The 26731-nt window shown below is 45.4% G+C and overlaps 2 protein-coding genes and 2 non-coding genes across 6 annotated transcripts in view; 3 read left to right on the top strand and 1 right to left on the bottom strand.

Annotated features, from left to right (window-relative positions):
* Positions 1 to 17776, bottom strand: part of MALT1 (MALT1 paracaspase) — a 61856-nt gene extending 44080 nt beyond the window's left edge. For all 3 annotated transcript variants that reach the window (XM_042962761.1, XM_042962762.1, XM_042962763.1), the window contains exons 1-2: positions 17396 to 17776; positions 7454 to 7620 (exon numbers count right to left, since the gene is read on the bottom strand). In XM_042962761.1, coding sequence (XP_042818695.1) covers positions 7454 to 7620; positions 17396 to 17667 — 439 coding nt within the window. In that variant the 5' untranslated portion in view covers positions 17668 to 17776. The remainder of the gene's footprint in view (positions 1 to 7453; positions 7621 to 17395) is intronic.
* Positions 7858 to 7942, top strand: TRNAR-UCG. The gene has a single exon. It is a non-coding gene; the product is annotated as a tRNA-Arg (tRNA).
* Positions 17744 to 26731, top strand: part of ALPK2 (alpha kinase 2) — a 148927-nt gene continuing 139939 nt past the window's right edge. The window contains exon 1 of the mRNA XM_042962760.1: positions 17744 to 17807. The gene's annotated coding sequence lies outside the window, so the exon portion shown is untranslated. The remainder of the gene's footprint in view (positions 17808 to 26731) is intronic.
* Positions 22113 to 22219, top strand: LOC122232828. Its single transcript, XR_006210242.1, has one exon. It is a non-coding gene; the product is annotated as a U6 spliceosomal RNA (small nuclear RNA).

Raw genomic sequence — 26731 nt, 5'->3', positions numbered from 1 at the left:
TTATACTCACCCCACTTTGTGGGCTTCACTGCACGAACCAACTGAAATCCCTGTTTGGTTGTCTCACCTACTGAAACAGAAGCTTCAGGACAATAAGGATCTCGTTTGTCTTCGTCACCAGTTTACCCAACATCTGGAATAGTGCCTGGCTTATGGTGAAAACAGTTGAGTGTTCAACACGTATTTGTTGAATGAACACGTATCACCGTCACAATAAAAACTACTGACTGCTTTATACGTGCCAGGCGTTTTGATCTCTAACCCTCACAAGAACCATATGAGTTAGATATTGATTACACCTACGTTACAATGAAGAAAATGGAGTTATTTGCAAAGTCATCCAAATTACCTTGAGTATAGTATTTAACCTCTGAGACTAATTGTTTTTCCATTGTAAAATGGCAGAACCAGAATGCAACCTAGGTTTTCTTGGGCTTTAAAATCCCCATGCTTTTGTTAACCCGGTGATTCTTTTTTTTTTTTCTTTGCCTTTATGAAGGTACACCTGACGAATGAAATGTGTATAAACTTAGGGTGTACGACGTGATAATTTAATATACATACACATTGTGAAGTGATTACCACACTGACTTAATTAACACATCCATAGTTATTTTCCAGTGGTTCTTTTTCACTTTTAACATTTTGTTTATTTTGAGAAAGAGAGAGAGAGAGAGAGAGAGAGAGCAAGCATGTGCCAAAGCAGGGGAGGAGCAGAGAGCGAGGGGGAGAGAGAATCCCAAGCAGGCCCTGTGCTGTCACGCAGAGCCCAACACAGGTCCAATCCCATGAACCGTGAGATCGTGCCTGAGCTGAAATCAAGAGCCGGACGCTTAACTGACTGAGCCACCCAGGTATCCCCCCAACTTCGGTTTTTTTTTAATATTTTATTTTTAGGTCATCTCCACACCCAAAGTGGGGCTTGAACTCACGACCCTGGGATCGAGTCGCATGCTGCACTGGCTGAGCCAGCCAGGCGCCCCTCCTTAGCGCACCTCCTGTGTTAATCGTCTGCCTCGTGAGAGCGCCAGGCAGTGCTCATAAATCTACCACGGCAAATATTCTCTCCTATTATACAAAGAGAGAAGAGTGATGTAAATTAAAGGGCTTTCTCCCTATAGTGTCTTGCAAAGAAATGAATGACTCTAAACGGACAAAGGGCCCATAGGGTCAGGATGTCCTAAAAGGGTATCCTTCCTTCGTGTGGGAGATAAGACTAAATGATTTTTAATGTACACTCAAACTCAGCTTATACATCTGTCCTGTCCCACCAGTTTCAGTAGTCTAGTCTTCAACAAGCAAAGCAAATAAAGACATGTATTTATTACTTCATGCTTCAAAGACTGAGAACTGAAAGGCACCACGTGATCTGGAAACTGCCCTTGGTGAGTAGTAAAGACAAGAAGTCACAATACCTCCCATGCCTTAACCACACAAATTTCCTTCCTCCCACGTAGTGTTGTGCGGCAGGGAACCATGGTCAACCTGTAACCACCCTCGCGCAGCGCCCACTAGTCAGAAGGTGCTGAACAAAGGTAAGGAGGGAAGATGGCATAGGGCTACGCAGGGTGTACCACGGCAAACAAATGAAAGTTCTATTTGAAAGCGCGAATACACAGCTTCCTGGCAAACAAGTCTATTTTCAGATAACATCTGCAAAGAAGTCAAAGAGGTTACTTGATTTCCTGTAAGCCGGGAAGAGTCTGAACCAGGTACGATGGAACACGGGGATCGTGCATTCAACACAAACCTGTGTAGATCACAGATTCGTGATACTGACCAAGAAAACTCAAAACCCTGCTGGAATTGCAAAACATCAATTAGGGTGATTCCCTATGGTGACAGGAAGATTCACGATAGCTTCCCTTTAGGCTAGTGTCTCTTGAGATGCATTTAAATACTGATGCAATTTACAAACAGCTGTTCCGGGAACTTCTACAAGTACTGTATACACTACAATCCGTCTGTTTTCAGAGACCATGAACCAAAAATTTCTTTCCATCAGCTTCTATCCAAAACTCTTCCTCCAAGTTATTCTAAGAATTTCTAAGCTATCATTGAAAAGTGCCTCCTCGTATTATCCCAGAATAAATCCCATTTCTCTTCCTCCACTGACCTCCCCCCAACACAACCACAGCAAGTCCATATATGTCCCCCTTACAAGTCAGGGTACATTTGCACCTACGCTGGCTAAACCTCGTCCCCTCATCATACCCCTTCTTCTCCCACATCGGCCACTGACCCTGGAAACCTCGGCACAGACACACATTCTTTCAGACCTCACCACTGCCTTTCTACCTTTCTACCCTTCTCCCTTATCTTTATTCCCATCCATACCGCTGTCGCCTCTTTTTGCTTCTTGGTATTTTCCTTTCAGAAATTTCGGTCACTCCCGAAACACGGAAAGTCCCTTATGAGATGTAGTAGCAGTGTTTTTTACTTAGGCAAGGACAGAAAATTGCCGTCCATGGGTCAAAGTGGCAACTGGGGTAATAATTCATCACCAAGCTTCTCAAATAGCACAGAAATTTCCTAGCCATGAGAGAAATGACACTGAGTCCAGGTTGAGGTCAGCAGACCTGGGCTTTAATCTACTTTTGTCAATAACTGTGACTCTGGCTAAGTGATAACCACTGGAAATCTTACTTCCCACATAAATACGTGCTCACATTTAAAATTTAAATGTTCGTAACAGCACAGTTCTGTTCCTTCACAGAACTATAAAGAGAAGATGATTCTGAACTAAAGGTATTTTGCAAATGAGTGAATAATAGTCAACCACCTTGGCTCCTGTCTTAAAGACAGTAAGAATAATAAAACATAAAATTTTGGTATCAGAAACATAACAGTTAAGTGTGCTAAAAGGCATTTAAAAAAAAAAAGTGAAGTGATGTGAACTAAAAAAGATGTGGGCCAAATGGAAAAGACGCCACTGAAGAGATCTCAGCCAGAGCTGTCCGATACGTACAGAGAGTGAAATCTGGGATTCATCTGATGAAACCCATGTAGACAACGTTCGTTCTCTCTAACCATCCCCTATCGTCGAGGCTCTGCTTAACAAATTCTGGGTCAGGGCATCACTTCCTTGGCAGCCATTTTGTGATCTACAGAACTGCATAACTGATGGGGCCTATAAATCTACTCAACATGTTTTCGCTTACAACAGAAGACACACACATCTTCAACTGCACATCTAGGTTCAGTATTTGCAAAGGATACAGATGCCAATACTGGTCCCTTGGAGTCAGGGTTTTGGGTCCTTTAATGAGAAAATAAAGGTCTAAAAAAATGGTCTAAAAAACCATTATGGGAGCTATGGTTCAAACAATCTCAGCACCCACTCAACGCTCCCACTCCCCTCCAGTTCCCAGTGAGATGAGCAAGGGAATAAAATAGGGAAGCAATGAGTGCTGGGAAATGGGGACGGGCACCATCCACACATAAAAACCGTATGCAATTTTTCTAACATAAGGGACAGGCCAGGTAAACTGGGAGTGGGGAGCAGCTAGCCAATCCACGTGCTGTGAAAAAGCCCAGTTAGAGAGAAAAAAAAAAAAAAAAGCCCAATTAGAAACAAAGCAGAAGAGGGTAAACTTCAATCCTATGGGGCTCCTTCAGAAAATGTACTAGGTGTCAGAGCCCATGGAGAGCACGAAGTTAGGGGTGAGTTACCCTTGGCTTCTACCCCATGCTCAGTGAGGGGCCGTTGAGCTTGGCTCCTAGTCAAGGGATCGTTCCAGTTAGAGGCAGGGGGACGTCTGCCCCAGCTACTTCTTGGCTACCAAAACAAATACGTAAAAGAAACCCAGCTTCTCAGAAAAAGAGAGAAACTCCTTATTACAGCCCTCTCCTATGGCTATCTCTGGCTGTCAGTTCACAAACTGGAATGGAATGTGGCAAAATAAGACTCAAAGGAACCTAAAGCTTCCTCTTATTTCTGCATTTAGGTCTGAAAGGTCTGTTCAGAGGTTCAAAGCATCTTGGACAGAAGTCACCCTACTCGCCAAAAGCAGACTTCTCTATGGAGACAAGTCATTGGACTTTCTGTGGTAGTAAGAAACTACCTTACCACAGAAAAGAGAGAAAATACGAGGATCTATTTATTTTGTTTTTTCACCAAGATACAGGAATACACTGAAAAGGAAAAACTGAAGATCAGATAAGACTTGCTCTATACGCACTTGTTTTTACAACTGTGGAGGACGTGATCATTGACAGCTTTGTTTTTCCTGTTAGACTATGAACCTTTCCTAGGCAAGAACTTTGGTTTTAATTATCTGTGAATCACAGCACCAAGTACAACGCCTGGAATGGTAAAGGTACTGGTGCACAGTATCATACGATACACTGTTTACTGAACGAATGAGTAAAATCCCCAATTAAGTGGATTGTATCAAAGCTTTCCTTCTTAATTACAATATTTTTTATTCTCAATATCCTTATTAAAATACTAAAACTGTCTCTATAATTATTTTTTTAAAAATTTATTTATTTGGGGGTGGGGAGAAGAGGGAGAGAGAGAGGGAGAGAGAGAATCCCAAGCAGGCTCCGTGCTGTCAGCGTGGAGCCTGATGCGGAGCTCGATCTCACAAGCTGTGAGATCATGACCTGAGCTAAAACCAAGAGCTGGACGCTCAACTAACTGAACCGCCCAGGCGCCCCTCTCTGTAATTCTTACATTTCTTTATTCTGGTATCTGCAAATATAGTTTTATTTTCTACTTATTTAAAAAAAATTTTTTTTAATGTTTATTTATTTTTGAGAGAGACAGAGACAGAATGCGAGTGGGTTGGGGCAGAGAGACAGGGAGGCACAGAATCTGAAGCAGGCTGCAGGCTCCGAGCTGTCAGCACAGCCCGACGCAGGGCTCGAACTCACGAGCTGTGAGATCATGACCTGAGCCGAAGTCGGACGCTCAACCGACTGAGCCACCCAGGCGCCCCTGCAAATATAGTTTTAGATTATTCACGTAAAATGTACATAGAAAGCTAACAATAAGTTATTTCTTCCTGAAATTATTGAGTATTATTCAGATCCTAAAATATGTCCTCTTAAATCAATACTTAATATTCAAGTAACAGCTGATTCCCAATGGATACTATACGGCTAATATGACATAAAACTTCACAGAAACAGTGCACAAGTGTTAACATAAAAATGTTAACATAGAAACTGCTTTCCTTTGCCTGTTCTCCCCTCAAATGCAAGAAAGTCCCAGGGGATAACTCTCAAAAAGCTTGTAGGCCAAATATCAGAATGATCTGCACAGAGGAACACTCCTAGTAATGTGCTAATCCTACCATTTGGAGAAAAACACAGAGAGCAGAAACGGACCTGTCAAAAGCAGGGGAGACAACTGATGCTTGTCAGGTTGGCTCTGCATTCCCTGCTGGGTTGTCAAAAGTCAAAATCTAAAATATTGTAAAAAAATTTCGGGCAGATCGTTACACATAAATAAATATGTGACTCAAGTTCAGTAAAGCCCAGCTTCACGCATGGAAACTTCAAAAACTCGGAAACCCGAGATCTCAGGCCAGTGATCCAGCAGAAGTCACGAGATGGGAGGCCTCTGTGGTGGTGGGGAGGCAGCTCGAGGCGACATTATTCCACACCACTCTTGCAGGTCCGCCAGGGAGAGAACACTTACTCTCATTTTACAGACTTGGCAACCAAGAGTCAGAGAAATTAAGTGTGATTATTGAAAAAGATAACGAGATCTAAAAGTTGTATTTACTTCCTGGAGAGGTTTCTTGCGTTTTCGGAGGCCCCGCTATGGTATTGTATCAAGTACGAGAACTTGGAAGCTAACTGAGTGCCCCAGACTGGCAGATTTCAATCGTCACAACGTCTGAGTCCTAGTCAAGGCACAGGGGATATAAAAGTTAACAAATGTCGCCTCACGAAGAAGTTCACCCACTGGTGACAGACAATGTCACTGAGATGCGGGCTGCATTAGCAGGGGTTATTTCCGCCCCATCCCTCCTGGGAGGAACAGGCATGTCATCAAAAGGAGTTAACTAGAATCAATCTTGTGATTGCTGCCGGGACACAGATGAGTGCAAGGAACAATCAGTAGGCACCCTGCAACTATGCAGAAAGTCACTCTTGGAAGGAAGCCAATAACAAGAAAGGAAGGGCAAAGATGAAAACAAACCGATTCCTTGAAAACACTGTCTCTGGCCTCTCTTGAAGCCCAACCTGCTTCAAGACTTTTCAGTGAGAATTTATTCCCTTTATTACGCCGAGCTGAGTTGGGGTTTCTGGTAAACAGAACTACCACTGCCGTGTGTCCCCAATTCCCGAACCTCAGAACTAAGTAAACAGTAAGATCTGAATTGTGTTAAGTTAAAAATATTTTCACAAGTAACCTGGCTACGTAGTAAAAACTGCATATGTCAAGACCACGTAAACAGAGAGCACAAGTCCTTAACCCATGGCCCTACTAATCTTCTACCGGTTTCTCTGCTTCTAGTGGGACCCGTAATGGCAAACTGGACCCCTGGGAAGGAAGGTCCGCAGTGCCGCTGCCATCAGGTGACTTAGATCACGTGGTCTCTCCTGCCTGACTTGCCTGCCCAGGACCGACTCCATGTGTAGTTGTAGGGGAGGGGGGGGCTTTTCCTATTCCTCACACCTGACCCTGGAAGGAAGCAGTCTCACTCAATATTGGTATATTCAGGAAAAAAAAAACCATGGATGAGTCGATCAACAATTCAAACGCATCATGTTAACAAAATACTTAAACACTAAACATCTGTCATATTTGCTTTATCTCCCTCATATACATACACGCATATCAATAAATACGTATTTATTTATTTTTTTGGCTGCACTATCTCTTTCTTGTTTTTTTTTTGTTTTTTTTTTTTTTTTAAATAATCTCTACCTCCAATGTGGGGCTTGAACTCGTGATTCCAAAATCAAGAGTCACAGCCTCTACTGACTTAGCCTTGGCTGCACTATTTCAACATAAATTACAGAAATCTTACCCCTAAATACGTCACAATTTTTTTTAAGTAGGCTCCACACCCAACGTGGGGCTTGAACCCTGAGATCAAGAGTCTCATCTCTACCAACTAAGCCAGCCAGGCGCCCCATCCTCTAAATACGTTAGCATGCATCTCCTTGGAATAAAGACATTCTTCTACAGAACTACACCGCCATTATCACATGATGATTCCCTAATATCTCACATGCATGTTAAATCCAAATTGTTTTACTTGTCCCCAAAATGTCTTCTATCTAGTTGATGTTTTTGAACCACAATCAAATCGGTGTTTCTGTGTTATATTTGCTTTTTGTGTGTTCTTTAGTCTCAACCTGGGGGAGAAAATGAGGCTCCAAACGTTTACATTTTCCAAAACCATTTAACACAATTCATTGTCAAATGAGATATTTTCCTCTAAGTCTGCCTCCACAAACTCCTGGAGAATACGCTAGGAGAAGAACCTACCTGGGGGGCTGAGAAGCAGAAGAACTTCGGTGTGCTCCATAGCCTGCAGGAAGTCACTCAGTTCTGTGACCGTACAACCTTTCTCACCCATTAGCTTCAGTAAACATAGGCTTGGGCTTCCTTCAGGCTCCAAGACCTTAAGAGAACACTGCTCCAAGTCCAGACAGCTGCAAACGACAGATTTAATTCAAGTCAACAACTTTCTCCAACGTGATATGCCTGCTATATGTTTGGCATGACTGCAGGTGTTATAGGGAATAAGCTGCGAGTCGCTGAGTAGTGAAAAGTTATTTACATTATGAATGCTACTGTCCTTTCCTCCTCCTTCTGCCTTCATAGGGGATTCCTCTTTATGCTCTTCTCCAGATCAGCTCCCATGACTACTAAATCAGAAGATCAGGGGCGCCTGGGTGGCTCAGTTGGTTGAGCGTCTGACTTCGGCTCAGGTCATGATCTCATGATCCGTGGGTTCGAGCCCCGCGTCGGGCTCTGGGCTGACAGCTCGGAGCCTGGAGCCTACTTTGGATTCTGTGTCTCCCTCTCTCTCTGCCCCTCCCCTGCTCATGCTCTGTCTCTCTCTCTCTCAAAAATAAATAAACATTCAAAAAAAATTTTGAAAAAAAGATTAAAAAAAAAAAAGAAGATGAGAGAACTCTTTAAACAGGAAGCGAGAGAAATTAGCTTTGATACTGACCAAAACTTTTACTTTAATTTGGGAACAGGGAATAAAAAGATCAGATACACTTCTCTACTCTTTCTTGCACTTTTTATAAAGTGTAATATGACCCAAGAAAGAGGCACAGATCTTTGAGACATCTTGAAAAATGGAAACAACTTAACATATGGTATTTTATATTAGCAAAGTAGTGTCCTTGTGTGTGTGATCATGCGAATAAAGATACAGAACAATGTATTTTCTGTATGATACCATTTTTATTAATACGTGTTTTTCTTATATGTAGAGTTAACTTTGAAAAGATGGGCAAGAAACTCGTAGTTGGGATTGTCCTACAGAGGGGAGCCAGTGCAGCAGAGCTCAAAGCTGGACGATTCGCTTTTCACTATGAACCTTTTGTATTGTCGAATTTTCACTATGTGTGCTCATTTTATCAACAATTTTTAAAAGACTATCAGTGCTACTGATGTTCAAAGTACAGTACTTCTAAGCACCTAGAAATACCCTATCGCAGGAGGAAGACAAACTCTGGTCTAAGGGCCAAACCCACCCAGCCACTTGGTTTTGTAAACAGTTTTGTTGGAATACAGTTATGCTCCCTCACACATACCTTTACAAACGTGGATGGCTGCTTTCCTGTTACAACAGCAGACGTGAGTAGCTGGTCTGCAAAGCTGAACACATGTGCTATTTATATTTAGCTCCTTATACAAAAAGTTTGCTGACCTCTACTCTAAAGAATCTTTAGGTCTCGTCCTTTTGTTAAAACGATTTCTTTTTAGTATCACCATTTAACGTACACATGCCATTTCTTTTTCAATGTCATTGTATTCAGTAGGTGTATACAAGGTTAGAAAGCTTAAGACCAGACTGTACAAGGCCAGAAACAATGGGACAAGGAGTACGGACTTCAACCATTTCATAGGAAGGGAAAGCACAAGTATGAAACATGCAAGAGAAGAAAAACAATAAAGTAAAACCAAACAAAACAACAAAAAACCCCCCAATAATCTTCCCAAAGAGACGTGACCGACAGACAACAAAGGCCAACCAAAGCCTTTGGGTAATCTCCATGATAGTCTGTAGAATTCGCACTTCACACACCTTCAGAGAGACCTTTCTCTTCCCTACCAGTTTAAATGAAAGTCCAATACCTCTCGCTTCTCTGTGAGGTTGCCCAGACCACGCAAGTCCTCCAAATACACTTTAGACACGGTCTCCTGAGGGTGCTCTTCTCGTATACCAAAGGTTCGCAAACTTGTGTCACGTGGCAGAGAGTAAATATTTTAGGCTTTATGGGCCATACGGTCCACTGCGTGTTCTTCTTCCTTGTCTTTTGCTTTGCAATTTTTCAAATATAAAAACCATTCTTAGCTCATAAACCGGTAGTGGTGCAAATCTGGCTCTCGGGTCATTGTTTGCAGACCCCGATTCTCTACGTCTCAGCTGGCACCATTTTGCCTTAAAACCACGAGCTTTTCTTTCATATCCATGTCTTCTGTACCTAACTGGGTCACCGAACTCCTTGAAAACAGAAACCCTATATTTTTAACCCCTCGATACCTAAAATCTGTCGTGCCCGTATTAGTCGCTCATAACTGAATGATTACTGAGTGAATTTGAATCGTAACTAAAAAGGCTGGAAGCTAGAGAGATGGAAGGGGTAACAGTACTAAAGCTGTGGCAGGTGCCAGGTCCGCAAGTTTTCATATGACTTGGAATAACCTTATTCCATATTCATTTTGATCGCTTTTATTAAAAGGTCACCAGAGCATTTGTGTAATGGTCACTCAAGATTTATAATTCTGTAGTGAAGTTGGTAATCTCACAAATTTAGAAAAAAAAATGTATCCAACCAAAATAATTTCACTGGCAGTATCATCTACCTCATAGGATTGTTAGATAATCCATGCCCCAAGCGCTTAGTGTGTGGCAAATAACACAATAAAAGTGAGCTTTTCTTATGCAATAAAAATACGGGGATATTAAAAGAATATCAATTTCCTAATCATGCTAATTTCTGAAACTGTTTTAGCTTTTCCTTAAAAATGTTTTCGAGGGGTGCCTGGGTGGCTCAGTCAGTTAAGTGTTCGACTTCGGCTCAGGTCATGATCTCACAGTCTATGAGGTTGAGCCCCGCGTCGGGCTCTGTGCCGACAGCTCAGAGCCTGGAGCCTGCTTCGGATTCTGTGTCTCCCCCTCTCTCTGACCCTCCCCCATTCATGCTCTGTCTCTGTCTCAAAAATAAATAAACATGAAGAGAAATTTTAAAAAAATGTTTTTGAGTAGTTCCTAGTTTGGTAACCTGATCATGTCCTTCAAGGCCTCCTGTCTCTATACTCACCATTCTTTTCCAAGTGTCTCAGTTAAATGAATACATTCAATACTCGATTTTTGTTAAATGTGACTCATCATAATATAGGTTAACTGTTCCCAAATTCTGGACCATAGACCAGTGGCAGCACAATCTGAAGCCCATGGTAAAATGATAAAAATAAGGATGCTAAGGGCCGCCTGGGTGGCTCAGTCAGTTAAGCGGCCGACTTCGGCTCAGGTCATGATCTCGCGGTCCGTGAGTTCGAGCCCCGCGTCGGGCTCTGTGCTGACAGCTCGGAGCCTGGAGCCTGCTTCCGATTCTGTGTCTCCCTCTCTCTGACCCTCCCCCGTTCATGCTCTGTCTCTCTCTGTCTCAAAAATAAATAAACGTTAAAAAAAATTTTTTTTAAATAAAAAAAAAAGGACGCTAAGACTGTCTTTTTGTCTTTAAGATGGTCTTTCCTATTTTTCAGTGTTCAAGTGTCTTTTCTTTTATGGAAGAATGGTGACTATAACAATAGAAACAACAAAAGCTGCAGATACCCACTGGTCCTCCATTTTAGGAAATTTTCTTTTGTTAGTCCCTGTAATGTCCAAGTCGAGGAACCAGTATTAGAGACAGCTTAAGGATCACCAATTTTTTTTTGAGAGAATTAGAATATGAGATTTATAAAAACAAGGATGCTGCAAGCTAAATATAATTTTTTTTTTTTTTTTTATGATTCAGAGAGGTTATCAGAATCTGGTATATCTCACCAAATGTAACCAGGTGATGCTTTAATATTTATGCTGATATGGAAAAAAATGAGAAACAGTTTGACGTCTTTCTTCCAAATGAAGAAAGGTAAAACTGAAGTAGAGAAAAATTTCCAATACAAGAGGCACAGGAGAAAAACCAGATTCTGTATCTCCTTTCCTTTTTTACTGATTTTCCGCATGGGCACTGGCTTTCAGCAGAGAGGATGCTTATACACATCCAGCCTTTATGTCTTTCCTTTTTTAGTTACATTCCCGTAAAGACTGTGCTTTGTAGTGGTTTCTGCCAACCCTAATTTGGAATTTCTCATTTAAGTTAAAAGACTATTACTGAAACAAATGGGCTGTTTTTAGGGGTGCCTGGGTGATTCAGTCAGTTAAGCGTGGTGACTCTTGATTTCGGCTCAGTTCATTTCACAGTTCGTGAGTTCGAGCCCCATGTTAGGCTCTGCATCGACAGCGGGCTCTCACTCTCCCTTGCAAAATAAATAAATATTAAAAAAAAAAAGACTATTACTGAAACAAATGGGTTTTGCTTTTTTGTTTGTTTGTTTGTTTTTTTTATTTTTGAGACAGAGAGAGACAGAGCATGAGCAGGGGAGGGGCAGAGAGAGAGGGAGACACAGAATCTGAAGCGGGCTCCAGGCTCTGAGCTGTTGGCACAGAGCCCGACGCGGGGCTCAAACCCACGAGCTGTGAGATCATGACCTGAGCTGAAGTCGGACGCCCAACCGACTGAGCCACCCAGGTGCCCCAAGGGTTTTGCTTTTAAAAATATTTATATTTACCTTCACTTCAAAAAATATATAGTCAAACAAAACACATTTTACATCCCTTAGGGTACGAACCGTGCATTGCTTTTATGTTCTTTTGCTTCTCTTCTTGGAACATTACTGTTTGGAATCTTTATTCATTAATTCAACAACTACTTATTAATCACCTAAAATAGGCCAGCCATTTTTCCCAGGTATTGAGGATATGGTAGCAAACAAGACAAAACTCCCTCAACGTCTTGGGTTTTTCTACAGGAGGAGATATACATGTATACCCGCAAAGGCAGACAAACGGAGGGGTGTGTGTGTGTGTGTGTGTGTGTGTGTCCATCCAAAGGTCATAGGTGCTCTGGAGAAAAACAAAGCAAAGCAGATGCACAGAGTAATTTTAAATAACGTGATCAGAGAAGACCTCACTGACGGAGGTAACTCGTAAGCAAAAACGTGAAGACGTAAAGAGCAAGTCATACATTTCACCCGTGGAGACCATCTCCTGCTGAGTAAAGAGCAAGTGCAAAGATCCTACTGCGTTCAAGCAAAAAGCAAGAAAGCAGGTGCACCGACAGTGGAGAAAGGGAGGAAGACAACAAGGTCTAAGAGCTAACTGGTAAACAAATGGTGTTTTTACACCGAACTAGAAAAGCAATGGAAGGGTTCTGAGCAGAGGAAGGGTAAGACCCGACCGAATGTCTTAAAAGAATAATTCTTACTGCTATGCTGAGAATCACCCGGGGGTGGGGGCAGAGTGGAAGGTAGGCAGCTATCGGAATGAACCGGCGGAGAGATGACGGTGGCTTGGCCCAGTGCCGGAGCCGCGGAGGCTGGATTCTAGATGCACACTGAAGGTGCACTGGCTGAGGGCTGCTGCCAAAATGGATGTGGTGTGAAAGTGGAGTCAAGAATAACCGTGACGTGGGGCGCCTGGGTGGCTCCGTCGGTTGAGCTGACTTCGGCTCAGGTCATGATCTCACGGTCTGTGGGTTCAAGCCCCGCATCGGGCTCTGTGCTGACAGCTCAGAGCCTGGAGCCTGCTTCCGATTCTGTGTCTCCCTCTCTCTCTGCCCCTCCCCTGCTCATGCTCTCTCTCGCTCTTAAAAATAGACATCTAAAAAAAAAAAAAGAATAACTGTGAAGTATGGGGCCTGAGTAATGGGAGGGCTGTGGCTGCCATTTACTGAGATGAAGAAACCTGCACGAGAGAGAGTTTTGCTGGGGAAGACACGCTGAGTTTTGGACATGTTACGTTTCAGATAAGATATCTGTTAGTCATTCAAGAGGAGGCGGAAAATAGGCACGTACACGTAGGAATCCGGGGGGTTCAAAGCAAAGACATGGACTGAAGATGCGAACGAAGAGTCATCCACCTAAATCTGTATCGTCATGAGACTTAAGGACAAACCAAGAAGGGGATTGGGTGAAGACGTGTAGGTAAAGAGACACGAAGCCTGACTCCTAAAGCACTCCGAATTTCAGACACCGAAGAGACAGGCCGAAGAGACAGAAACGGGAGGAGATCTCTGCTTTCGGCTTCTCACACGTGTTCTCAGGCCTCTCGTGAACTGAGTGAGGACAGAGGTCTGGGGCTAAGGAGCGCCTTCTGTGTTGGTTTTCCTTGGTCCCCGTCCCACCGCCCCCGTCCTAAGCTCCCTCCTGCACAGCACGCGCGCAGCGTTGGAGCCTCCTGGGAGCTGTGTCACCTCTGGCGCCTCGATGTTCCGGGCCACCACACAATTTATGTAGCCTGGGCTGGACACTCAGAACCTGCACCTGTCTCCGCCGACAGCAAAGGCTGCCCAGTACCAGGCGGGTTGGGAAGGGCATTAGGGCCGGGTTTGTGTTCAGGGGATTCCCATACGCACACGGTTGTGGGGACCTGAATTATAGGCCAAGATTGATTCTGGGTCACCCACAATCAAATGAAAACACTTACAATGACTCCTGATCCCCGATGGACAGTTCAGAACGGACTCTTGTGGTTTACTTATTAAATGCTCATCTGGTTTCAGGAGACACGTATAGAGTGAGAAAAGAGTGAAAACAAACAACAGGCGGCCTTTGAAGATTCCAGGGAAAGGCCCACACCCTCACGGGAACTGTTATCCACTTGCACCCACCCTCACGCTTCAATTCCTCCCTCTAACACTGGAGGAAAATACCTCGGGGACTGTGTGCAATCTAGGTGCTCTTCGATCAACAGCATGAAATTACTCTGAAATAACTTGTCTTCCACAGAGTGAACATTACCAGCTTACCTGGCCCCCTCCTCTGCTCCTCTCCAGCCCCCAAAGCTCCCCGTGCTAACTTTCTGTTATGTCAATGTGGTTCAAATTTTAGTAGGCATACGACGTCAATGTTCCCCAGTTTTCTTTCTTTCTTTTTTTTTAATATTCATCTATTTTTGATAGAGAGAGCATGAGCAGGGAAGGGGCGGAGAGAGAGGGGGGCAGAGAATCTGAAGCGGGCCCTGCGCTGACATCAGCCAGCCTGGGGCAGGGCTCGAGCTCCCGAGCTGTGAGATCATGACCTGAGCGGCAGTCGGATGCTTACCCAACTGAGCCACCCAGGGGGCCCCAATGCTCCCCAGTTTTCTAACCTGCAGGGCCGCCCCCACCTCTGACCACCACTCACCTACTCTGAGCTAATCTTCACCCTCCAGGAAGGCTGGTGAAACCCCACCAATTTTGTTTCAGACTTCGCACCCCAGAACCGTCAGATTCCACGAACGCACGCCCTTTGTTGCTTGTCACATCTTGTGAGGTTACGGCCCTTCTGTCTACACCACCCTCACCAGAGACGTGGCCTCAAACTTTCCTGTTACTTTGTCAAGCAAACCACTCTGGAGTCATCAGCAAAACCTGACTGAAGGCTTGGGGCTCAGGGTGGGGGGGGGGGTACACTGGGCACCTGAAGTCGGGCATCCACACTTCCTCGGTGGTGGCAGGGCCTTCTTCCTTCCTTTTCTTTCCTCCACTGCCAAATTAGGAGTCCTCACTCCCAGGTCCTCAGGAAAACCCAGAGCCTTCCCTAACGAGAGTACTAATCACAAACTAACCAATCACAGATCTGATGATCTGACCCCCAAGGAAGACAACTTTTTGCATTGTTAAGTCTAGAAATTCAGCAATCTATGGACCTAGCATAACAGTATTTTGGATTTTCTTTGCATAGTCCTCTCTCCCTAAAAGAAGCATGTTTGCTTTTTCCCTAGAACAGAAAAAAATTGTGCCATCTGTCTCAATTTTGCAAGTTTACCACTTTTTTTTTTTTTAATTTTCAATGTTTATTTTTGAGAGAGACAGAGAGAGAGGGAGAGAGAGGGAGAATGAGCAGGGGAGGGGCAGAGAGAGAGAGAGGGAGACACAGAACCCGAAGCAGGCTCCAGGCTCTGAACTTTCAACACAGAGCCTGATGCGGGGCTCGAACTCATGAACTGCGAGATCGTGACCTGACCTGAAGCCGGACGCTTAACTGACTGAGCCACCAGGCGCCCCACAAGTTTACCACTTCTTAATTCCAACCTCACATCACTACTCCACTCTGTGGCCAAAGAATCCTAAACCCTCATGACTCTGGTTTAACCCCAAACTCTGAAACTCGAGGTCGTTGTGAGAGTTAAAGTAGATAATGTATGTAAATACTTCGTGCATTGGTATACACTAAGTGATCAATAAATGATAAAAGCCCACTGTTATTATTATCCACACCCAACACAGCACTTAACGTGTTATTTGTGAATGTCCCAGAGTAACAGTCCACTGCTATAGAAGTCTTTGTGAATAGGAACTAAATATTTGCCATCTTTTTATCTTCTGGAACTTCCAGCAAATAATAGGCACTCGATAAGCATAATTCTGAATGAATGATTCCCCTCTCAATTCAAAAGCATTTGTCGTGTCTAAGACAGGTTGTATGCATAACACACAGAATCTTAAGTGATGCCTCCTGTTCTCAAGGAGTTCATAAGAAATGGTGCGAATAACCATACCAGACAAAGTTTAGTTATACGAGAAGGTAAAAACAAAACAAAACAAAACTTCTAAGGGGTTCAAAGGCAGACCAAAATCCTAACGATGGTAGAGAGGGGCGGTTCTAAGTATGGTCTGGGCATCCCTAGTGTAGTTCCTAGTGCAGTCACAGGGTCCACACGATCAAAACGGTTTTTCACAGCGACACTAAGATGAGACTTAGCATTTTTGCTCACTCTCTGAGAAAGCGTACATTGGAGTACCCGGTGTAACGTGACCTGCGACAGTGCAACAGACCCAATGCAGAAGCACAGAAAAGCCAGTTCTCTGCAGTTAAGGCACAGATCTTCAAAATGTAAAACAATGCCACTTTTCTAATTTTTTTTTTGTTTTGAAAACTCTGTTTTTTCACAAAAACATGTAATTAAAAAAAATGCATATTTATTAATTTTGGAGAGAGACAGAGAGAGAGGGAGAGAGAGAGAGAAGTCCAAGCAGGCTCTGCACTATCAGCACAGTGCCCAACGGGGGTGGGGGTGGGGGTGGGGGTGGGGGTGGGGGTGGGGGGGCTCTATCCCAGGTGAGATCACGACCTGAGCCGATATTAAGAGCCACCCAGGCGCCCCCAGAAACATGTAATTTCTGCTACCATGTAGAATGGGCTATCCTTTTCAAATAAGTTCAAATATTTTTTTAACGTTTCTTACTTTTACTTTTTGATACAGTAAATATCAGTGCACAGCACATGTATATAACGGATAGAACCCACATTAAAAACTCCCTGGGGTCCTCAATCATTCTTGAGAGTGTAAAGAAGTCCTGAGACCAAGAGTTCGCAGTTTCAAGCCTGGGTGAGAGGAAAATAGTTTTTACTTCTAGCTCAGTGTTCATGGCGAAGTGAAGAAGAGAACCCGGTTAAGTTGGTTTGGAGGAAGGTGGGGAGTTTAGTTTCAGTCTTTCCCACCATCACTCTCTCCCTATTATAAAAACTTCCAAATCCTGCACCCGAGCCCCTCGCTCTCATTATCTCTTGACCTGCACTTCTCCTTCCTAACCTTCCTTAGGTCTTCCAGGTCTGTGTCCGTATCCCGTTCTTTTGTCTGTTAAGTCCTCTGGAATGACTGCCCTATCCTAGTGGTTTCCAGACAGATTTCCTCCTCTCCAACCCCCCCCCCCCGCCCCCCCGCCCCGGGTCGATCTCCACTTCTCCCTTTCAGCTCAAGGGGAGGAGGGTCCAACCTCCAGTCTCTGGCATTCCCACGACTTTCCCGACCGAGAGATCTCCCCTCTGCGCCCCCTCCACGCGGGCGACCCCTGCCGCACCCCAGCGCCCGGAGCGGCGGCCCCCACCCCCTCCAACTCGCGTGCCCGCTCGCTCCCCCGCGCGCCCCCGGCCCCAGCCCGCCCCGCGTGACCCCGCCCCTGTCCCCACGCCCCCCGCGCCCTCGTCCCTCACCTGAGCCGGAGGCGCCCCCGACTCCCCGCCACCTCGGCCAGCCTCCTCCAGCCCCGGCCCTCGGGCGCTCGGTCCAGGCTCCCGCTGAGCCTCCGCAGCAGCGGCTCCGGAAGACGGTTGAGGGTCGCGCTCGGAGCGGGGAGCGGCGGGCCCGAGGGCGCGGCCGGAGGCGGCTGCGAGGCCGGGGGCGGCGGGGCCTGCAGCAGCTCCCCGCACAGCGACGCGTCCCGCGCCGACGACCCCGCGACGGCCGCGGCTCCCGCCGGCCGCATCGCGGGCCTCGGCTCCAGCGCACCTTCCGCTCGCCCCCTCGCGGGCCCCGGCGCCGCGGAGGCAGGGGCGGAAGGACAAATCGGGCGACGACGCACCGCGCTCAGAGGAGGAAGCTCTGCTCCCCGCCCGGCCGAGACAGGTTTGCCTCGGGGAGCCGGGCCGGCGGAGCGCGCCGGCCGTGCCGAGGGGGCGGGGCTTCGGGCGGGGCCGCCCCCCTGCGCGCGTACGCGCGCCCGCGCGTCTCCTTTGCCCTCGCCGCCGCCGCCCGCTCGCGGCGGCGCGCGCACCGAGGCCGGAGAGGTGGAGTCGGGCCTGAGCCGGGAGGGTCGGGTGGTTGCAGCCGGGGGAGGAAGCGGTGGGGGAGCTACGCCCAGGCTGCTGCGCTCCGGCGAGGAAGCCTGCTACGTCGGGGCTTCCCGAGACCGTGGGAGGAGGATTGCCTCACGCCGAAGAGGGAAGCACGCGGCTCTCCATCGCCGGCCCCCCATCCCCCCACCCCCGGTCGCGCTCAGCTGACTCGGTGACTTGCGTGTGTCCGGCGGCGCTACCGGCACCCGCGCTTGGCGACCCCGTTTTAGGCTTTGATGTGTACGGCATGGCTAAGGGCAGTGGTTCCTAGACGTCCAGATACCTAAAGGAAATTTGCTCGAAATCTTGCCCAGACTTTTTTTTTGTAAACTGGGCTGCAGATCTTGGAGATGAATGTTTTTAGCACGAATTGCCTGGTTTCCTCCGAGTCAGACTGCCACCCACAGACAACTACGGGATAGTTTGGGGCAAAAGCAAGCAAACTACTTACGAAACCCGCCAGGTACACAAGGCTTCCTGGCCAGATTTCTGGTGCCATTAATGTTTTCATCACACAGGACGCCAGGATGTTTTATAGCAATTTGGGCACCCAAATTCTCCCTTTCTTCTGGCTACGTAGTTGTTCCATACAGTCTCCATCACATTTGAGCACAAGCAGTCACTATACTTTTTCATCCAGTGTAAATTCGGAGTTCAGAATGCAGTATAATGGCTAAGTGCACGACCTTTTTAGACCCAGAAAGATCTGCTCGATTCTAGTTTTTATGACCGTGAACAAGTTACTTAATTCTCTGCGTCATCTTAATAATTCTCTGCCTCATCTGTGAAAATGGGACTGAAAATGTCGTGGTATATATGGAGTTGTTACCAGAGTCAAGGAGTTGATTACTATGTAAAGCACTTAACTCGGCTTGTCACAGAGTAGGTCATAAATGCTAGCTATTATCCTTACAAATGCAAAGGCTTCTTTCACATTCAGTTTGACTTGGTCAGTCTCCCAATCACTTCTAGTGCTGTCCTGTTTTGTTTTTAGACACTGAACGTATATCTTATGAGCGTCTATTAGCTGCATGTGCCAATTAGGGAAATCAAGTCTTTGAGGTTTTATCTGTCTAGTCTTTATTAGTTGAGACTCAACAGACTTCTTGTTTCTAAGTCTGCTGTGTGCAAGATGTGGCTTATGCAGCTTCTCATAGGTGCGTAGGGGTGAAATGCACATGTATCTTATTTACCCAGTGAGACTCCTTCCCAGTTTGGTCAGGTGCTTCTTCATCCAATACAGCTCAGCTAGATACTGACTGGTGTCAATCCCTCCCGTCTCTTCCTCAGTTTCTCGTCTCCCGCCAGGAGGACTGCCTACCTCATGTCACTCCAGACTGGGTCCTGTTTTACACGCGGAAACTTTATTTTCTTAAAGTAGGCCCCACCCCCAATGTGGGGCTTGAACTCTTGATCCTGAGATCAGGAATTGTGTGCTGTATGGACTGAGCCAGCCAGGGGGCCTCCTGCCTTGCAGTTTTATAACCTATGCAGTCATTTCAGCCGCCACCCTTCAGCCTCTACTTTGAACTGACATTACATTTTATGATTGGTCTTTTTCTCCTCCCAATCAAACATTAATATTTTTATATGTAATTTCACCCCCTGTGGTTCTCTTAAGGAGCATAGTGGTCTAATAGGAAAAACAGAGCCTTTAGAATTAACCCCGAATTTAAAAAAAATTTTTTTTTAAATTTTTTCACGTTTATTTATTTTTGAGAGACAGAGACAGAGCGCAAGTGGGGGAGGGGAAGAGAGAGGGAGACACAGAATCCAAAGCAGGCTCCAGGGTCTGAGCTGTCAGCACAGAGCCCGAAGCGGGGCTCGAACCCACAAACCGTGAGATCATGACCTGAGCCGAAGTCGGTGCTTAACCGACTGAGCCACCCAGGCGCCCCTTAAATTTATTTTTTTAACGTTTATTTATTTTTGAGACAGAGAGAGACAGAGCATGAACGGGGGAGGGTCAGAGAGAGAGGGAGACACAGAATCCGAAGCAGGCTCCAGGCTCTGAGCTGTCAGCACAGAGCCCGACGCGGGGCTCGAACTCATGGACCTGAGCCGAAGTCGGGTGCTCAACCGACTGAGCCACCCAGGCGCCCCAGAATTAACCCCGAATTTGAATCTTGATGCTGCCACTTGGTGACGTGACTTTAGGCAAGTTCCTTAACCTTTCAGCTTCAATTTCTACATCTGTAAGGAGCGGCAGATAATAGCACCTGCTTCAAATGATGTTACGAGAATTAAATTAGAGATGCTGATATATACATACAAGGAGTGTCTGGGAGAAGTAGATGCAGGGTGTATTAGTACTCTCAAAATTGCCACAGTAATTTTGGGAACAAACTAACAAAGAGCAATTCAGCTTCTTTTCCTAGACCAGCCATCACAATTTTACACAGGTAAGAGAAAAATTGAGAGTGGAGATCTGGCTTTTAAACGCACCTTAAAAGTTCATGCACATCTTCAGAGGATCTGCTTAGGAGTTCTTCCTCATTTGTTGAAAGTGACGTACATCTTTGTGAATCCAGGCAATCTGCAAGAAACTTGTGGTTTCTTTCTATGGAAATTCATTGATGTAATCTTGCAAATACAAATCTGGAAACTGACTCATAGATTTCCTTTCCTTTACACAATTTGAGTCTAGATGGTACTTTAGAAAATGCCGGAACAACACGTTATTTCATATCTGGACAGGTTTTCAAGGGCCCAGGGTAGGAGAAGCCCTGCAGGTGTTGGGATTGGTATATAGCAGAGGGGAAGGAAACAGGAGTCTTGTGACTTAAATGGCATCCCTTCTCTTTCGCCCTTATTCCATACCAGCAACCCTCATGACCTCTGACTCAGCTCTGTGTTGAGCCCACCCGGTGCACCGTCAGACATAAGGCTCTCTACATCCACCGCAGACCCTTCTTGTTGCCATCTCCCAAAGGGTTAGGGGAATTTTCCCGTTCTGATGTCAACTTTGAAATAGTGACTAGGTGTTGTAATAGTATTCCATACCTTTCCATCATGATGAATCATCCACGGTAAAGACAACATGTACTTGTCTGAATCGATTGATTGATTGATTGTTTGATTCATCCATTCATTCGTTCAATCATTAACAGATATTTACTGGATGCCTACCTTGTGCCAGGCTCTGTGCCAAATACCGTTAAAGGGTAGTTTTAATTAAGGCTTGTTTTTGGGGGGAGGGGGAGGGGGCAGTTTTAGATTCACAGCAAAACTGAGGGGAAGAAAAAGAGATTTCCCATATACGCTCTGCTCCCACACGTGCACAACCTCCCCCCTTATCATCATCCTGCAGCAGAGTGGTACATTTGTTACAACTGATGGACCTTCCCTGACACATATCACCCTTAGTCCACAGTTTCGATCAGAGTTCACTCTTGGTGTGGTACATTCTGTGGATTTAGACAAACGTATAATAACGTGTATCTGCCATTATGGTGTCATACAGAGTGTTTTCACTGCCCTAAAAATCCTCTGTGCCCCCATTCATTCATCCCGCTGCTTTTGAACCCCGATGAGTTCACCTATCAACAGATAGTTTAGCAGTGCTTTCTGAATACAACATGTCATGCTGACATCACCACCTTTCCTTTCTATTCGAGAAAACGTATCTGAGCGCTGGTATGATGATGGAAATCATTTCACGTATCTGAGCGCTGGTATGATGATGGAAATCATTTCACGCGTCATAATAGATATGGCATTGTGATATGAAAAGTCTCGAAGCAGTTCTAATTCATGACCTCCGAAGCAGATCATTCAGAAACTCTTGTATTCAAATGGTCATTACCAACAAATTATGGGGGACGCAGTTCAGCTGAAGGTGGGAACAGCAGTTGAGGTGCTAGGTCTCACGGCCATGAGACTGTCGGGGTTGGGGTTTTCAAAAAGAGTACCATTAATCCACCCAGTAGTCTTTTGACTTTGTGACAAAAACAACTGCCTGGGGCTACGATGCAATTTATGAAGGAAGTCATTCGATAATATTTACCAACTGCCAATCCACACTCTCCTAAGGATGTGGGAGGAACACGTGTTTCTCATCGTTGGCTATACTTAAGAATCACACGAGGGCATGGCAGTTCATCAAAAAGCATAAACCTACACTAAAATCGGGCCAATACAGAGAAAATGAACATGGCCCCTGAGCAAGGATTGCCGCAGATTTGGGAAGCGTTTTGTATTTTTCTTTTGCATCCGTGTGAGATGATGGATGTTGACTAAACTTCTTGTGATAATCATTTGATATATGTCAGAGCATCATGCTGTACACCCTAAACTTATACAGTGCTGTGCATCCATTGTATCAACATGAAATCGGAAAAAAGTTAGACCTACCATTACCTCATGATCCAGCACACCCACTTCTGGGTCTCTAGCCAAAAGAATGGAAAGCAGGACTCAAACAGATTCATAGGCTCATTATTCACAGTAGCCAAAAGGCGGACAGTCCCAATGTCCATTAACAAATGCACTGATAAACAAAATGTGGTATATACAGGCAGTACAATATTATTCAGCCTTGAAAAGGTAGGAAATTCTAACACACGTTACAACATGGATGAGGTTAGAAAGCATGACGCGTAAGCGAAATAAACCAGTCACAAAAGGATAAATACTGCATGATTCTAATTATGCGAGGTACCTAAAAGAGACAAATTCACAGAGACAGAGGGTAGAATAGAGGTCACTAGGGCTTGCGGGGGAGAAGGGAATGGGGAGTCATTGTTTGATGGATACGCTTTTTTGTTTGGGGTAATGAGAAGGTTCCGGAAATAGACAATGACAACAGTTGCGCAACATTGTCAAAGGACTTAATGCCGCTGAGTTGTATGCTTAAAAATGGCGAAAATAGTAAATTTTCCGTTGTATATGGTTTACTACGTACACACAAAAAGAGTCACCCGAGGAACCTTAGAGACACGCTGACACCCGGCTACAGTCCTCAGAGACTCTAATTTTAATTGGTCTCAGGTGGGGCAGCAGTAGGTTTTCATATCCCTCAAGTTATTTTAATGTACAGTCAGGCTTAAGAAGGGAGGCTTAATCTCCAGGGCAGTGAGGCTCAGCCTTGACTACACATTAGAACTATTTGGGGAGTTTTACAGTACTCTGATGTCTGGGTCTTAACACCCAGGATTCTTATTTAATTGGCTTGGGGGTGCTGCCTGGTCCCCGAGATTTTTTCTGAATTCTGCCTCTGATTCTAATATGCACGCTAAGGTGAGAATCTTTGCTCTGGGCACACCCCACAATCTCTGCCTTTCGTTCCACCTTTAGAGAACAAGTATTTCTGTATGTCAGTGATGCAATCAAGGGCATGGTGCAGGATGGACTTCTGATGACAGTCAAGGAGCCAAAGGCCACTTGGATTCCTTCTCTCTACTTCCACAGAGTCAGAATATTAAAAGCGGGAGAAGCAAAGACCAGTAGAGGGCCCAGGAAAAAGGGGTCCATCCAGTAGGCTCACTCTTACAAGAGAAAGGCTCTTTATTCTTCCTGTAGGCGTCTGGCTCCCACTCTGGACAGTGCTCCCTGCCCTGTCCCCAGTCCCCCTTTGAGTTCCCCTTCCTCCCCAGGAGGGGCTCAGAGCTGACCTGCTCAGCCAGGGTCCCAAAGAACCAGGGCCGTTGAGAGTACCTCAATCAAGGGACCATACTGCTGGTGCAGGAAAAATTGGACAGCTTACCTTAAAAGAACATCGAGATGGTAGGCACACACTGTCCTCTGAGTGATCCTGACTTAACCCTCAGCCAATCTTCTGTCACTTTTCTCTCCCTTACTATTTGTATTTCTGTCCTATACAAATGCTGGCTCACTCTGCTTATTAGGTCCTGTTGTATCCTGCTATTTTGTTTGTGAATGCCTGACTCCGACCCTTGGTCCTTGGAACCAAGGCCAACTAGACCAGGGGTGGGATGGGGATTTAGTCATGAAGCTGAAAGGCAATGTGGGATGAGGGTGGCATCTAAAGACAGGAAGTACGGAGAGAGCAGACGGGGCCAATCTGCTCTAGGCCTCACAGCAAAGTAGTGGTTCCCTATTAGTCTGTGTCATTTCATCAACATAGAATCCCGCCATAAGGATTTTGGCGTCCCTCACTCAGTGGTGGTAAGTGCCTTTAATGTCCCATGTGTAACATTCCCCTCTTCCATTTTTGTGGCCCTTGGGAACCAACCAGACATTGACTGGCAAGGGGACCTGGAGTTTCAGATCCTGGCTATCCCTTCAGACACAGCTGTCAAGGGAAACAAAATATAAAACAGAATCTGTGTTTCCTAGGAACTTACGGTCTTGTTGAAGAGATAAATTATATAAACACGAGAAAGTAGCAAGGCAAAGTTTTTGTTTCTGAGAGAGAGAGAGAGAGAGAGAGAGAGAGAGGGAGCATGAGTGGGGGAGAGGGGCAGAGAGAGAAAAGGAGAAAGAGAATCCCAAGCAAGCTCCAGGCTCAGTGCAGAGCCCAATGCAGGGCTTGTTCCCACGACCCTGGGATCATGACCTGAGCTGAAGTCAAGTGTTGGACGCTCAACTGACTGAGCCACCCAGGTGTCCTCAAAGAAAGGTTTTGGATCTTAGGATTTCTGTATTGTCAGCGTATTATAGCTAAATAGTTTTCCAGGGACTTATCAAAGGCCCAGAGATGGGCCAGGAAGAAAGAGAAATAAACTAGGATTAGGAATGGTGGGCCCAGAGAGTTAAAGGGATCTGAGCAATGGAGGCATGATTATTTCCTGGATACTAATGGTATAATTGATACATTTTTAAAAATGTGGCAGCCACGACCACTCCTACCTAGTTAATGACATTAACCCCTGCATGTGAACCCACTTAGGCAGAAAGGAGGTTAACTGCATTTGCCTCCAGAGGTGACCTGTTCTGTCTTCTGGGGTGACCGATGGAGGACCTTAGCAGACTTTCCCAAAGATGAGTGACGGATTCAAAGTTCCTGATGGCTTTGAGTTTGGGAATTCCTTGGGATAGTGTCCTGAACACATATTTGGTGGGTCGGACTGGGGGAGGGGACTAGACCCTAAGTCCCCTTCCGTCGTGAGGTTTTGAGTAGAAAGGCACTAGGTCCCAGAGGGAAGAGAACATGTGATCAAAGACCAGCCAGGGAGGGTAACTGCAGCTGCTCCAGGATCAAGTTAAGCCACTTAACATGTAAATGCAATTCATTAGTGTGAGGCAGAGGGGCGACGTTTAAATGACTGACGGATCAAGTTGTACCATATTCGTTATTTGCTAAAATCAGATTTTGGGAACAAGCATGGCTATTTCAGCTGAATGGACATAGTATTAAATTAACATGCGAGTGATATTTATTTGTTAGAGGAAAGGTGAGAAGAAGTACCTGTTTAGTTGACCAATAGCTTGAATCATATTTAAGGCCTTTGAAACATTAGTTACATGCTAAGCCTTGTATGCTCATTATTCATTTGTTCTGTAAAGCCTTGTCGGTGAAAACTTTTCTCTGAAACATTTTTGTAGGAGGCTAGTTGACCCTATGAATAATTCACAGTGAATTAGGACTATGGATATGAATAAGGGCATTTATTTAAAATACTCTATAATTTAAATTTTTCGTCAGTGACTGTAATGAATTTTATTTCGTGGGGTTTTGCTGTATATAGAGAAGAGCTCTTAAGCTCCTGGAAATTTTGTAAAGTTTGTTTATTTATTTATTTATTTATTTATTTATTTATTTATTTATTTAAGAGAGACAGAGACAGCACGGCTTGGGGAGGGGCAGAGAGAGAGAGGGAGAGAAAGGGAATCCCAAGCTGGTTCCACGCTGCCAGCACAGCGCTAGACGCGGGGCCCGAACTCACAAAATCGGAAGATCATCACCTGAGCCGAAACCAGGAGTCGGCCGCTTAACTGACTGAGCCACCCAGGCTCCCCTCTCCTGGAAATTTTTATGATATCTTAATATAGGCAATCAACGGTTATTTCGTGCTAATGAGAATAGCTTCACGCAAGTACACACGTAGTCTCCCGCTTAACGCTGTACGCATGGAATGTCAGCGCTAAAGAGAACTTTGGCTGACCTAGCCCAACACCTTCAGTTTCAGAGGAGAGCCCTGTGGCCTAGAGAGGTTTTCTGCCCCTCTTGAACCTCTACATAGTAGTAGTTCTCAGTCTGTGGTCCTTGGACCAACAGCGTCGGTTTTTTAGAAATGCAAATTCTCAGGCCCCACTCCAAACCTACAGACTAGAAACTCTGGGATGGGACCAACAATGTGCAGTTTAACAGCCTCCCCGGTGATTCCGATCCACCTGAGTCTTTAAGAACTACTCCCCCACACCTTGGCTTTAAAATATCTTGGGGCAATAACTTCCCTTAGATCACTCTCAGCCACACAGAGAATTACTTCCTGTTTTATGTCTAAATTTATCTCCCTAAAGCTTTGAAGGGCGTGTCACACAGTCTTCACAATGTAGAGACACTTCTCTTACGTTCTTTTATGGGTAACAGTGCAGGATGGGTCTCAGCAGAAGGGGAAGCGAGCCAGCCGAGAGACGAGATGAAGGCAGCTGGCAGTGGGCACGGTGTGGGGAAACGAGGACTGATCTTCCCTCCGTCCTCATTCCCGTTAATTTGATAATTTGGTAATCCAAGAGCCACTCCAGAGAGGAGGAGCACAGCACAGTTTAGTTTGGGGTCTGAGTTTCTAAGACAAATAACACGGAATCGAG

Source organism: Panthera tigris, chromosome D3 (assembly GCF_018350195.1).
Source record: "Panthera tigris isolate Pti1 chromosome D3, P.tigris_Pti1_mat1.1, whole genome shotgun sequence".
NCBI lineage: Eukaryota > Metazoa > Chordata > Mammalia > Carnivora > Felidae > Panthera > Panthera tigris.
Note: the sequence above shows the minus strand (reverse complement) of the source record. Positions and strands in the feature narration are given on the sequence as shown.